The sequence below is a fragment of the Cynoglossus semilaevis genome, chromosome 9 (assembly GCF_000523025.1).
Source record: "Cynoglossus semilaevis isolate Cse_v1.0 chromosome 9, Cse_v1.0, whole genome shotgun sequence".
Classification (NCBI taxonomy): Eukaryota; Metazoa; Chordata; class Actinopteri; order Pleuronectiformes; family Cynoglossidae; genus Cynoglossus; species Cynoglossus semilaevis.
This window is the reverse complement of record NC_024315.1, coordinates 8,894,138-8,908,962: the sequence shown is the minus strand read 5'-3', so window position 1 is coordinate 8,908,962 and position 14,825 is coordinate 8,894,138. Positions and strand designations below refer to the sequence as shown.

The 14,825-nt window shown below is 39.2% G+C and overlaps 3 protein-coding genes across 5 annotated transcripts in view; 2 read left to right on the top strand and 1 right to left on the bottom strand.

Annotated features, from left to right (window-relative positions):
* The window catches only part of clockb (clock circadian regulator b), a 16,733-nt gene extending 14,069 nt beyond the window's left edge, over positions 1-2,664 (bottom strand). The window contains exon 1 of one of the 3 annotated variants that reach the window (XM_008317043.3): positions 2,439-2,664. The gene's annotated coding sequence lies outside the window, so the exon portion shown is untranslated. Of the gene's footprint in view, positions 1-1,975; positions 2,412-2,438 lie in introns of those variants that run through there. The other 2 variants (XM_017035368.2, XM_008317042.3) reach the window with 2 other exon arrangements.
* A 2,380-nt stretch (positions 2,665-5,044) lies between these two features.
* Positions 5,045-6,779, top strand: exoc1l (exocyst complex component 1 like). The gene is made up of 3 exons (XM_008317044.3): positions 5,045-5,458; positions 5,626-5,801; positions 6,208-6,779. The coding sequence occupies exons 1-3, from the start codon at positions 5,338-5,340 to the stop codon at positions 6,475-6,477; spliced, it is 567 nt and encodes a 188-aa protein (XP_008315266.1). The 5' UTR covers positions 5,045-5,337; the 3' UTR covers positions 6,478-6,779.
* A 971-nt stretch (positions 6,780-7,750) lies between these two features.
* smc2 (structural maintenance of chromosomes 2) lies at positions 7,751-14,766 on the top strand. The gene is made up of 25 exons (XM_008317045.3): positions 7,751-8,152; positions 8,282-8,431; positions 8,505-8,627; positions 8,706-8,744; positions 8,817-8,927; positions 9,026-9,070; positions 9,167-9,400; positions 9,635-9,784; positions 9,880-10,113; positions 10,514-10,673; positions 10,761-10,878; positions 10,958-11,096; positions 11,171-11,290; positions 11,392-11,596; positions 11,691-11,826; positions 11,981-12,105; positions 12,196-12,389; positions 12,489-12,632; positions 12,738-12,812; positions 12,959-13,078; positions 13,230-13,430; positions 13,514-13,630; positions 13,783-13,943; positions 14,072-14,219; positions 14,299-14,766. Exons 1-25 carry the CDS (start codon positions 7,985-7,987, stop codon positions 14,482-14,484), a joined length of 3,603 nt encoding a protein of 1,200 aa, XP_008315267.1. The 5' UTR covers positions 7,751-7,984; the 3' UTR covers positions 14,485-14,766.
* The last annotated feature ends 59 nt before the right edge of the window (positions 14,767-14,825 follow it).

The following is a 14,825-nucleotide window of genomic DNA, read 5'->3' as shown; positions in this document are numbered from 1 at the left end:
GTCAAACTCAAAGCCTGCAGGTCAAATACAGCCCATCACATTATTTTATGTGACCCACCAGGGCTTTATATTTGTATGGTTGTCTTGAGGTCTGCACTACTATGTATTGGATGACCAGCAGTTCACAGTGACATAAAAGCATGTTCCCTTTTATATCACTGTAACCTCCCTCTTAAGCAATTTGTAAAACTAAAACACAACTTTCAATAATAACGCTGCCTCCAAATATCTTAAATGTAAATTATAAACAATAGACCAAAGGTATATGTATTAAATAACCAAGTCATCTACACACGTCAGAGCTGGGTAAAGAAAATGTATTTTTTAGCATTTCTCTTTCGTTGTGTGTCCAAATTATTTAAGGAAACAGATAACCATTTAAACAAATGACCACCAAAATCACCCCACCCTACAGCTTACAGTTTCTCCTTATAAAAATCAACTCAAGCGGATTTAAATTATACGCCGGAACCTGTCTTTGTTGTAGATGTATTTTGCACTGGTTGCTACTAAACTAAATGGTGGGATATGTAAACACAATAACCTGATCAATATTTATAGCCTTTAAAAAATCTAATTCTGTTTGAGCAACAACTGATATGCTTCCAGTTCCACCAGTGCCACCTACAGAGTCTACTGTATATCAATAAACATCATCTTCCACAAACATGTACGTCAATACTTGATCCCTGGCGGAAACCTAATTTTTGTGCTAATGTGCAGAATTGCACCTACTTTGTTTCTGACACCAGGAAACTTGTTCTAGTTTCACATGCTAAGGTAAGTTTTAAAAAGAAAAGCGTATATGGTTCACTGTAGGAGTGCATACTTGATAAAACATATGCTGTATGGTTGGATACTGCTTATACGTATTTGACTGAAAACAAAATACATATAAGATTTTGAACAGCAAAAAAAGAACAAGGAATAAAGGAGTTGTACCTTTTTGTTATGTAAAATAAATGTATTCTCCTAAAGATTATACTTGATATTTTTGCCACAGCTGAACTATTGGTACGGATTCCATTCTAACACATAAGCCATCCTGGTAATAACAATTGTCCTATTGAGAACTGTTTTACTAAAGCACCTTTTTGGTATTTCTGTCATGGGTTTGTTCTCAATGTATTTAAGAAATACATCCCAAAGCAAAGCAGGAAGTAGTTCAAATACTGCATATGAGACAATTCCAATGTAGATAGTTTAATACATATGATGATAACTATAAAAAATATGTGAAAATACAGCGAGGAAAGCAGCGTCTTCATAGATATACAAACTGGCCTGCACTTCTGCAGGCTTATAACAATACCCTTTAAAGAATATGCTGGAGTCTATGGTTTATCTTTTCACGAAAATGTCGGCATACTGTACATTTAAACAAATGTGTTATGCGCATCTCCTATTATGACATCAGATGCTTTAGTGTGAATGATGGGATTTGTTTTGGTTCTGTACTTATGGAGATACAGATTTGACCTAGAGCCATTTACTCCTGATGACCAATAAGTGAAGTCTCATTGGCCTGAGCTTCTCCACTGGTCGACTCTTCCCACTGTACGCCATTGTCGAAGAATAAACACACAACACGGAGACCTTAGCGAAGGAACCGTGTGGACGCACTCCACCAAAACAAACATAACGCACAATGAAACCTCAAATTCACATTATAAAGCCACAGGTGTTGGTTATACAACCTAAACACTGCAGCTTTTGCAGTGAGCTAACAGGCTAACTAAGCTCGCTGCTGAAAACTGCCAGTTTAACTCAAAGCTTAACAGAGCTGCTTGTTTCCTGCCGAGTCCCCGTCGTTTTCACACTCACAAATGCGGTGTAACAGTTAGGGTGACAGGTAAACCCTTTCACCTTCTGCAAACCCATCAGGAATATCGGGCTGCCTGCCCGCCTGGCTCTCAGCCTCAAGCTGTCACGCAACAACTGACACTGAAGACAAAATAATGTGTGGAAATATTACCGTGGCTCGGTGAACACCACCACGAGCACCGAATGGGGCTGGGTTCAGGCAAAATCCGCCAAAAAGCATCAAAATCCGTGGGAAGAGACGTCTAAAAGCCCGTATAATGTAGAAAACATTTTCGCGGCAGATGTACATACATACACACACACACATTCACACATGCATGCACGCACACATACATACACAGTAACTGTGTTGCGCGCACACGCTCGCCCACACTCGTACACATCGACAGTGGCAGCTCTGAATGTGGGTCACTGGGCCTTGCTCTCCCTCAAGCGTGCGGAAACAGTCCCGAAGCCTCCTCTGCAGTCCGAGCGTTTCCTCACGCTAAAAAAAACCACACACAGCGCACGGCCGCTCCGCTTTGACTCCGTGTTCAGCGACAACACCTTTAAAAATGTTTAAATAGATCATATTGCTTGTGAATAACCGACAGCAGCCTTCGTGTTGTACTTACTTGAGCGTTGCAGGCGGTGGGGGCCAGGAGGACTCTCCGGGTTGGGGAGAAAAACAGGAGGCCTACTTCATATTACGCCGTACAGTCATGCGCAATGGAGACAGTAGAGCGCACTATTTTCCAAGTACAGTAGGGCAGAGGATCTTCACGGCGAAATGACTCTGCGTGTTTTTTTCCTCTGTGGCTTTCCTGACACATTAGTGCACTGCCACTGAGGCAGCTGTTTATTTTAAGATGAACCACAGAAACATCGGGCGGTGATTCTGTTACTGCCTCCTTAAATGCAAATTAATGCAGTTAATGCCGAAAGTGACCATGATCGCTCACTGATACAATAGATGTTTACTGTAGGATTAGCAAAATTACCTCAACAATATTAAAAATAATATTTTTTATCTCAATCTTAATTATGTCGTGTAATTAAATTTTAACACCTTATAAAATTGTATTAATAGATTATATCGCATAATAATAATAATAATAATAATAATAATAATATTTTTATAAGCTACCAGTTGAATTGCAGTGTTGGGACCGTGAATGTGACATTTTGGTAGTGGCCAGAGGGGTGCAGAGCAGAGCAGAGCATGGATCAGTGGGGATGGCCTTGTCCATGGAACAGGGGTTTCCCCCCTTTATTGTCATCCAATCACAAGCTCAACATGTCGTGACGTTACATTTCCACTTGTGTCGAGGTTCCCTTTACTTTTTGGTGCTTTGAATCCGGTGTTTGGGATTAAAGAGCATGCATTTATGAGTAAGAAAACTGAATAATTCAATTTAATCTCGTTTATCTGTAGATGTTTTATGTGCAATTATTGATATACAAAAGTAACCTTAAAGACTGTTTGTTTGTTCCCAAGAATTCCTCTTGTAATATTAAAATATTACAAGAGGAACTCTTGTATTCTAGTGTACATTTTGGTAGGACTAAGAACTGTAATTCAAATTTACATTTATGGAAACATTATTTTCCTCCCTGCACTGAATGTGCTTTCATTGTTGTGTTCCAGATTATTTCATCTTTTTTATCTGGTGTTTTAGTTGCTTTGCTATCAGTTTAAACTGTGGCCATGCATCTGTATGACCTCTGGCAAATATCTGGAGAAATACAGAATATCATTTTATTTATCAGTGTCTCTCCTGATACTGCATACTTTTGTTCCTACCCCAACTAGACACTAGACAGTTTCGTTACTTTTTATTTAACTCTCAGTATAAACTTTTTGATGTTGTCATGACCATGCATACAGTACCATCCTTAAATAACTGTAACTGATTATATTTCCCATTTTAACTTTTTACACATACTTCTTCCTGTATTTTTACTTTTTCAGGATATTTTTTTAGTGATTCTCACCAATCACAGTCTCTTTAGAAACATCTTTCCCATACCATCATCATCTATTTTATTCATCTCTGGTTACTACAATTCTTCATTGTCATCATCATATAAAATGACATTTTATATAAAAAATATTAGTTATTGAGAATAGTTACAAATTGAATGTACATTAAATGAAACTAAGAAAACAAAACTTGCTTTAGTGCAGTTTATCAGTAAGAAAAAAACTTATCTAGTGTGCACAATATGTTTTATTTTATCCTGTCATATAATAATCCTTTTACTGCACACAGCAGACATGTTGGGGTTAGGGTTTATGATAAGTGTAAGTACAATAAACCTCATGTGTTATTCATGAGATTCAACACTTGTATATTTCCTCACTGCTTCCTGCCCATCTGCTCATCTTTCCATCTCAGAGGCAAAAAGCCTTTAAAGAGAACACCCACAAAAACTATCAACAACAACAACAATAGAGCACTTAGCCTTCCAAAGACCCATCTCTTTTTCACAAATGTGACATATACAATAGAGCCAATTACACACACACACACACACACACACACACACACACACATACACACAATTTCCTGCAAAAAATCTAATTGACACTTCACTGGAGTTTTAAATGTCTCTTCTTGTGTGCATATTTTTGCCATTTCCTTGCTTTTAATTAAAAAAAAGTGATATCAGATCACCCTCCTTATCAGAACATGTACAGATTGTTTTTGGAATGCACAGCACCCTTTACATCCTGGTTCAATCCCTCCATTTAAGTGCTTCACCTCACTTGTAACTGTTCTCTGATATTGAATTACTACAAGGTAATGGAAACCATGCAGAGTGCTGTGGGACATCCTTTTCCCACAAAAGAACCGTTTAATCACAGACAAACATTGGGCAGTTTGCCACATTATTTATCTGTGTATAATGTGAGTGAGTGGAATAGAGACAGAATGACCATTAAGAGAAAGAATGAGACGGTCTATGAGTGTGGTATTAGGACATAAATCCATGGACGACGTTGACATTTATATGAACATATATCAGTGCTTTGTGTCAGGAACTACGAGAAAGTAGAAATTAAATAGTCACATCCATATTCGCAGGAAAACCTACGTCAGTACCAGGATCATCATGATGGTTCCTAATTGAAACGATAAAAGAGAACAAATATAAAAAGACTAGGCTTTAATTGCACCCCCCCCCCTCCCCCCCATTCTAGTAATACGTCATTGAACATTTGCTGTAAAGGAAGCACTTAATGAAAGATGAACATGGGTCATCACACTGCTGCAGTACGTGTGCACGTTTGTGTGTGGTTGCGTGTGCAAGAGCCCATTCCACACACAAACATATAATGTCACACTCACAGTGAGGAGCAAATATTGCCCCCTCCCTCCCCACCACAGGTTTCTCTGTTATCTACAGTCACAATCCTTCTTTTTTCTCTTTTAGATTCTCTAACCTCTTGCCACATTTCTGCACTCTTCCTCTCGTGAGGCTTTTTTCCACCAGCATCAAGCTTTGATTTTCTTCCTCTCGTATCCAGTGATGTCGTCTCTTCTGAGGGAGGAGATGGCGAGAGTTTTATTTCGACCTGAAAAACAGAGACTGGTGGAGTTTATTGAGATTGAGGAGCCGGGAGAAGGACGACATTTTCTCTGTGTCTCAGGTATGCATCTATCTTTTCTGCCAAAGTAAAGCATTTTTGAGGTAACTAATAATGAAAACTACCTATGATTTTAGTGATTATCATAATTAAAAATCAATTTCTGAAAATGGCAGTTCTGTTTTGCATTTGTTTACTTGAGTTGTTGTTTTTCATTCATCTTTCTGCAGTTGCAAAAAATAAACTGGTGCAGGTATGTATAGTGCGATGTCAGCTATCGCAGTCCTTTAAGACTGGATCCAAGAAGAGCCACACTAAACGCTCTAGCATACAGGACTGCTACAGGAGAACTGAGATCTGGTCTCTGCAGGACCTGTCTCTGGTTGACGGGCGGGACCCTGATGTGGTAAACATAAAGATTTACTTTCATTTACTGACTGCATGGATTTACATTATAGATGACTTGTGAGTTATCGTTATTATGATATATTTCTAAAGCTCAACTAAAAACAACATCATGTTTATACTGCAGACAATACAAACCTCTTGTACTTATGTTTTTTAAACAAATAAACACCACAACTACTCTGCTATCAACACTGAACAACAATCAATACTGTATATTTAACTTTGTTAATTGTGCAAAATGTGTTATTCAAAGAAAAAGTGTTTTTACTTTTTGAATTACACTGACCCTAATTTTTTTATATCGTGGATCAGCTGTTAATAATCCACAGCATTTTAGTCATTTAATTCTGTACAATATTAAATTTTTTGCAACCTCATCCTGGTCTGTTGCAAACTTCCTCCAGGATGACCCCTGTTTCCTGCTGCATTTTGACAAAGTGCGGACAGTGACGGCGGTGAGCTGCTCAGCCAAATATACCATTGTTCGTGCCTTGGTGGCTGTCAGTGATCAGTACTGTCAGAGGTCACTGAACCTGCGGAACTTTGACTGGAGCTACATCAAGCCCACGTCCTTCTACTCCAACAGAGGAGACTGTGTGGTTCTCACACAGATTTGCTTTTATGCATTCAATTTGGTGTGTTTGTCTATGTGCCCTGTGCCCCTTGATGCCTAATGAAAGAAACAGTCATTATGCACATGTGTGTAAATTCCAGTGTGTATATGTGTGTCAGATTGAGAAACTGTGATTACTGGAGAATGTGTAGATTTTAATTTTTGGTTCTGTTGAACCAACCACATGTTTTTTATGTAATTTATTTACCATTTAATTTTGCATTATCATTGTGCTAAATGTATCTTTGGACACAGGGGCAAGTATCAAAGCAGCTTGGTATTTATTAATTGTAAGCTGATTATGTGATTTTTGTAAAAACGTATCTGTGAAAGTGTGTATGTAAAATATGGATTTTAAGAGAGTAAAACAGAGTAAAGTTTAAAATTGCTTGAGTTTGGGCCACTCTGTAAACTGATCTTATATTACTGATCTAATAGTATATATTATACAACAATTTAAATTGATTTATTAATGGTAAACCATTTTGTTAAGGGTTGCAGGGAGAGCCGAAGGCAAACCCCATTTACACTAAGAGTGGTAAATCCTGGACCAGTCATTTACCAGGGCTTATACAGTACTATATAAAGACAAACCAAGTCATGCACACATTGGAGTTATTTTTAATGTAAAGAGTAAAATTATTCTAACACCAAATAAATTATAGAAAATAATACACATATTGGAGAAATATCCAAATACTACATAAAAAGACAAAAGCACTGACTGACTGCAACGAGGTAAATATTTTTATGGAACAATAAGGTTTTCTTTAACTATACAGATAAGTCTTTGTCAATGTCACAGTGACTCAACACATCAAGATTCAGAAAAACAGTATTTTGCTCTTCTCAAAATTATTTTAAATTATAATATTATTTATAATATTATTATCCTTTAAAACCTTAGTGGAGGAATAATATTTGTAAATTTGCATTTAATATTGTAATGATATTTTAGTAGGAATTAAATAAAATTAGTCATAGCAATACTTTACTACTCATTCACTTGAGTGTTTCACTAGAATATATAATAATTTTTACTACTCTATGATAATTCATTTTTATTTTAATCTTAAGCAGAGGTATTGCCTTTAAGTAAAGAGACATACATTTGTTAAATTTCAGTTCCGTCTTGTGGCATCAGTTTCCAGTCTGAAGGTGGCGCCACAACGGCTGCAGCACAAAGTTAGGACCACTTAGTAGCCTTAAGATCTGCCGGGCTAAAACAATAACATAATAAAGTTCTATGCGCTTAAATTGCATATTTGGTGTGTAGTAAACCTTTATTAAAACTTACTTGAGATCTAGCTATTTTCTATTCATGATTATGTTTTATGCGTCTATATAATTTTATTTTACTGCATAAATACGTATCGTCTCCGGCACGGTGTAAGGCGTTGAAGCGGTTCCACGACTGCCGCCAAAATTCAACTTTGAGAGAGATGCGAATATCCTGGTCTCGGTTATAAACACTGGGGTGTAGCCTGGTGTTGCACTACTAACGGGAAATATTTACTCCACACGTATCTTATTAAAATTCAAGGAATAGAGGAGCGCCGATCTTCAACATGCACATAAAGTCTATCATTATTGAAGGTTTCAAGTCCTACGCTCAGAGGACGGAGATCAACGGTTTCGACCCGTTGTTCAACGCCATCACGGGGCTGAACGGCAGCGGAAAGTCTAATATACTGGACTCCATATGTTTTCTTCTGGGCATTTCAAATCTAACTCATGTAAGTGTGGAGTCTGGAATAGATACCGGATAAATATATCAAGAGTAACACTCAATGCCTAACTAGTATTGCGTGCTGCTTCATTTGAACAAGAATAGTGAACGTCTGTCCATTTGTTTACATTTTTAGGTCAGAGCCTCCAACCTGCAGGACCTCGTATACAAAAATGGACAGGGTGGCATTACCAAGGCGACTGTGTCGATTACTTTTGACAACTCAAACAAAAGTCAGAGCCCTCTGGGGTTTGAAACCCACGATGAAATTACTGTCACCAGGCAGGTTGGTAAAGACAACACCTCAAGTCTGTGTTGTTTAGGTGAACGGGTTAGATATAATCATTTCATACTTTAAGGTGGTGATTGGCGGCAGGAACAAGTACCTGATCAATGGAGTTAATGCAAACAACACCCGGGTTCAAGACTTGTTTTGCTCCGTCGGCCTCAATGTCAACAACCCACATTTTCTCATCATGCAGGTGAGTGTACTACCTGTACAATAGTGTTTTTTCACTCAGATATGTTATAACATGGGGTTTCTGATGTTGATATTTTAGGGGAGGATCACAAAGGTTCTGAACATGAAGCCCCCTGAGGTAAGGCATCAAACACATTTTATAAACACTAAAATAATTAGACACTAGAATAATGACCCTCTCGCCTTTCAGATTCTTGCAATGATCGAGGAGGCAGCAGGTACAAGAATGTATGAATGTAAAAAGATCAGTGCTCAGAAAACAATTGAGAAGAAAGAAGCCAAGCTGAAGGAGATACAAACGGTATGTTCCAAATAAAAATGTAATGGATCTTCAATAGTAAGGTGCTATACATAACACATAATGTTGTATTTAACACAATCTTATTCTTTTTTTTTTAGATCTTAAATGAGGAAATTACTCCAACAATGCAGAAATTACAAGAGGTAGGTCAACAAAAAAGAAAATGAACACACAGATGATGTCTTTATTCTATTAAGTTGTATTTTGATTATTTCTGTTTAAATTTTTTTTTTTTGCAGGAGCGTTCATCTTACCTGGAGTACCAGAAGTTGATGCGTGAGATTCAGCACTTGACTCGTCTGTATGTGGCCTGGCTGTTTGTGTGTGCGGAGGAGACTAAGATGAAGTCGGCAGAAAATCTGAAAGTGATGCAGGATAACATTGCTAAGATGCAAGCTAGCATGGCTGAGAATGAGAGCAAAGTCCAAGAACTCACAGCTGAGATCCAGGAGCTGCAGAAGAAAAGGGATCAGGTATACTTCAAAGGTTACATGGGGGTGTAAACCTTTAATATTGACTCTTAACCAGTTAACATTAGTAATGGTGTTACAATATATTTGTAACTTATATGTATTACATATACATATATTTTAGATGGCTAGACTGCCAAATAAACAATGTAATGTTGTGCATTTTGTTTATTGAAAATTGGCAGGAAAAGAATAATTTAAGCTCTTCTTTCTCTGTGATGATCATGTCCTCCATAGGAAGTGAGTGGAGTTCTTAAATCTCTTGAAGAATCATTGGCAGATGTGCAACGTGTGGATGCAAAGGCCCAGAGTGCACTTGATCTCAAAAAACAGAATCTTAAAGATGAAGCCAAGAAGAAGAAAGAGCTTGTAAAGAATATGGAAGAGGTAACATCTTGTTTACAAAAGAAATCCCATATATATACAGTATATTTTTTTAAATAACAAAAGTGTTAACTGTACTGCCTTTTATCCATTATTAGGACAACAAGATGCTTACTGTGAAGGAGAAGGAGGTTTCTAAAATGATGGAGCAGCTTCAGTCACTGCAGGAGGAGGGACAGAAGGAAAACGCTGCCTTTGAAGCAGCAGAGCAGCATTTTAAGGCTGTCTCTGCTGGTCTTTCTACCAATGAGGATGGAGAGGAGGACACACTGGCAGGACAGATGATGACCTGCAAAAATGACATGAGCAAAGCAGATACAGAAGCCAAGCAGGTTAGGAGTTGAATCTGTAAAAGCCATGGTGCCTGGTGTTTCAGATTTGTTTCTTTTTGTCCTGGAAAAGATGATTATCAGGATGACATTTGTTAAAAAAAACCCTTTCTGGTTAAACACCTGTGATGTGATTTCATTAGAAAATAAGAAAGATTTGAATCTAATGTGTATACAGTTTTAATTGAAATTATAAGGTAACCTCACATTTAAGTCATTTTATAACAGCTTTGTAAGTTTAAAACTGTGACATTTAAGTCATTTTATAACAGCTTTGATAAGAATTGAAATTGAAGAAAATTAGTTGGAATATTCTGTTGGTTATAAATGAAGTATAAGACATTGTGTGTTAAACATCCATATTGTCCTTTTTTTTCTATTAGTAAATAAACTTTTTTTCCAGGCCCAAATGACATTGAAACATGCCCAGTCTGAGCTGAAGGCCAAACAGACAGAAGTGAAGAAGATGGACGGTGGATACAAGAAAGATCAGGATACCTTGCAGACTGTCAGAAATAGCAGAGAGAAGCTGGAGGCGGAGCTAGCTAAACTTGGATATGAAGGTAATGTGTGTGTCTTGAATTGGTGTTAAGTTTTGTTTCTAATCAAGAATCTTTAGTTACATTGTAGCGCTGTGTGATTCACTGCAGATGGGAAGGAGGAGAGCCTGTTGGACAAAAGAAGGCAGTTGTCCAGAGAGGTCGCCACTCTGAAAGAGACTTACGAACGTCTTGTGTCTCGCTTCCCTAATTTGCGCTTTGATTACAAGTAAGTATTTGCCATAATTTCACTTCATACTTCAGTAAAAAAAAAAAAAATTCCTAACAAACACACTTCCTTTCCTCAGAGATCCAGAGCGTGGGTGGGACCACAGTAAGGTGAAGGGGCTGTTGGCCAACCTGATCACAGTTCGTGACGTCTCTTATGCCACTGCTCTTGAGGTGGTGGCAGGAGGACGACTATATAACATTGTAGTCGACACAGAGGTCAGTGTGTTTTCACTATTGTGATCATATTTTATTGTTCTTTATCCAACAGTGTTTTGATTTGTTTCTGTCAGGTGACTGGTAAAAAGCTGCTGGAGAAGGGAGAGCTGCAGCGCAGATACACCATCATTCCCCTGAACAAAATCTCTGCCAAAACCCTGAATGTCAACGTAGTCAACAGCGCCAAGAGCCTGGTGAGAAGTCTCTGCAACGAACACAACTATGTGATTAATGTTCAGATAAGAGGCTGTGTTTTTGTTTACTCCCTTTTTGTCCCTCGTCCCTCTGTTGTCAGGTTGGAGACGATAACGTCCACACTGCTCTGTCCTTGGTAGGATATGAATCTGACCTTCGTAAGGCCATGGAGTACGTCTTTGGCTCCACGCTGGTGTGTGACACACTGGACAATGCCAAGAGAGTGGCTTTTGATAGGAAGGTGATGACCAAGACTGTCACCCTGGGAGGGGACATCTTTGACCCACAGGGAACTCTGAGTGGAGGTGAGGAACACTAGAGGTTTCTTAAAACAAAACAAAATTGTAATATACCTTAAATATAAATAAACCCAAACTCTATTCTTTTGCTTTATTCCAGGTGCTCGCTCCCAGAAAGCATCTGTTCTGGCCAGTCTGCAGGAGGTCAAGGAGGTTCAGGACAGTCTCAAAGAAAAGGAGATGCAGCTTCAAGACACAGAGCGACAGTTGGCCAGTCTTAAAGGAATCGCTGAGAAGTATGAAGTCCAACTTGCACTAGATCCGTACAGAGATCTTAGTTAATTATAGTTTTGGATAGTTTTGTTAATGTGTGCGTTAACATCAGACGGAAATCCATTACACATTAACGATCAAAACATTTTCCTGACGTTTTCTTTCTGGCTTCTCTAGGTATCGCCAGCTGAAGCAGCAGCATGAGTTGAAGGTAGAAGAGGAACAGATTCTTCAGGCCAAGCTGCAGCAGAGCTCCTTCCACCAGCAGCAGGAGGAGCTGGAGAGACTACGCAAAGCCATTGGTGAGAATACAGAAAAACGTTAACAACATAACACATACCGTAACACTCGTTATCTTTTTTAAACTGTTTTTTTTTTTTTACATTGACCAGAGGAGAGTGAGAAGACCCTGTGCGTCACCAAGGAGGTGCAAAAACGAGCCGAAGAGAAGTACAAGGTGTTGGAGAACAAGATGAAAAATGCTGAGGCCGAAAGAGAAAAAGAGCTGAAAGCTGCGCAGCAGAAACTAAACGCAGCCAAGAGCAAAGCCGATGCATTCAACAAAAAACTCAAGCAGAAGCAGCAGGTACGCTGAGCACATGGCTTCTACATGCAGCACATTTGGGGCACATATGTCAAAGTGTCACATTGGCTTATTTATTTGATTACATTGGTTCGTATCTAGGAGTCGGAGGCTGTGTCTTTGGAGTTGGAGGAGCTGAAGAGAGAACAGGCTGGTTATGAGCAGCAGATTGCGGCTGTAGATGAAGCTATGAAAGCCATCCAGGAGCAGATAGACAGCATGACCTGCGCTGTGACCCAGAATAAGGTATTTTTCTAACATTTTGAATTTGTACACATTAACATCTGTTTTTTGTGTTAAGCCTTTGTCCCGGCTGTTGTAAGCACGTTGTTGATTTCTCCCTGGCTGTAGGAGGCTGTGCGTAAAGCCCAGGAGGAGCTGGCAAAACAAAAGGAGGTGATCATGACCCAAGACAAGGAGCTCAAGGTGATTTTTAAAAATAAAAATCTTAGGTGCATCATGCCTCGTGGCTCTCGTACTTGTATTCTGACACTCACTCTGCTCTCACAGCTGCTCTATCCAACCCACCGCCAGTTTAAATATTAATTGTATATTTTACATTATCCATCCAGGGGAAAAGCACTGAGGCCAATAAGATGAGGGAGCAAAACAATGAATACCAGCTGAAGATTAAGGAACTGGAGCACAACATTAATAAACACCGCAAAGACAGCCAGGATGCTGCTGACAAGGTACGGCTAAAAGTTCATTTACTTTTTTTTTTTTTTTTTTCATCCTCTGAAGTTCACATCAGTTTCTCATTCTTCTCTTCAAAACCTTGAACCATGGGTTTCTCTCTGAACTGTTTTGTTCTTCTTTTTGTTCTTTTCTTGTCTCCTCCAGGTGACTCGGATGCTGGAGGAACATGACTGGATCCAGTCAGAGCGCGGCTTCTTCGGTCAGCCAAACACCTCCTACGACTTCAAGACCAACAACCCTCGTGAGGCGGGTCAACGGCTGAAGAAGCTGGAGGAGACCACCTCCAAGCTGGAGAGGAACATCAACAAGAGGGCGATGAACATGTTGAATGAGGCGGAGGAGAGGGTGAGGGGGCAGGGGTGGACAGCGTGATTGAGAAGCTTTGTCCAATAAATTTGTCCATACTAAACATCCGTCTCGTCCTGCAGTACAATGACCTGATGAAGAAGAAGAGGATCGTGGAGAACGACAAAGAAAAAATTCTACAGACTATCAAGGAACTGGACCAGAAGAAGAATGAAGCTCTGAACCTGGCCTGGCAGAAGGTCTGTACCTGTTTTTAGACACTTCTAGGTCAACTGTGTCTTTCTCAAAGCATTCTTTTCTTTGCCTTATTTAAAAAAAAATATGAACAAAATGCTACTGTAAAATCACGGCTTATAAAATAAACTCCGTCAAACTCACCCTCCCTCTATAGGTGAATAAGGACTTTGGCTCCATTTTCTCCACTCTGCTGCCAGGGGCCAATGCCAAACTGGCCCCCCCACAGGGCTGTGGAGTGTTGGAGGGCCTTGAGTTCAAGGTGGCTTTGGGCAACACCTGGAAGGAGAACCTCAGTGAGCTAAGTGGAGGACAGAGGTCAGTACTTATTGGTGACTGAGTGTCCTGTGGTTGTTCATGGACACAGATAATGAGTAGTGCTGATAAGATCATCAAGTTGCTGAGAGTATTGACGTTGTGTTGTAAACACACTGTACTTATTTCAGGTCACTGGTGGCCCTGTCCCTCATTCTGGCCATGCTGCTGTTCAAACCAGCTCCAATCTACATCCTGGATGAGGTGGATGCTGCTCTGGATCTTTCTCACACACAGAACATTGGGCAGATGCTGCGCAGTCATTTCAGACACTCACAGGTCAATACAACATACTTTTGATTTAAAAAAAAAAATCAAAACAAACTTATAATATTTATATTCAACTTTCTCCCTGCAGTTTATTGTGGTGTCCCTGAAGGATGGCATGTTCACCAATGCCAACGTCCTGTTCAAGACAAAGTTTGTGGACGGCATGTCCGCAGTGTCACGGTCTGCGCTCACCCAGTGCGACACCAATGTTCCCCAGAAAGGCCAGGACAAGGCTCGTCAGAAGGACAAGAGGAACAAAAAGCTCATGAGCTAATGATGAAACGATACAGCAGCAAAACAAGTTTTAGAAAAATATTGCAAAATGTGTTTGTATCTAAAGAACTGTGTATACTCCTCAAGGCCTTTGTTTGTGAGTGATCTGTCACTTTCCATCTCCTTTTTCTCTGTATCACGACATGAATCACTTACAGTTTTGTATTTTTAAATGTTTTTATCTTTTGCCTATACTCTTGTTGACTTTCCCATCTCTGTTGTGCTACACACGATAAATGGCGTATGTTTTTATTTTAATTAATAAATTAGGTCAATTGTAAATTAGTCTTGTTAGTGGATTATTGGGACATAGTTTTATCCTGGGACGTTTATGTTTAGTGT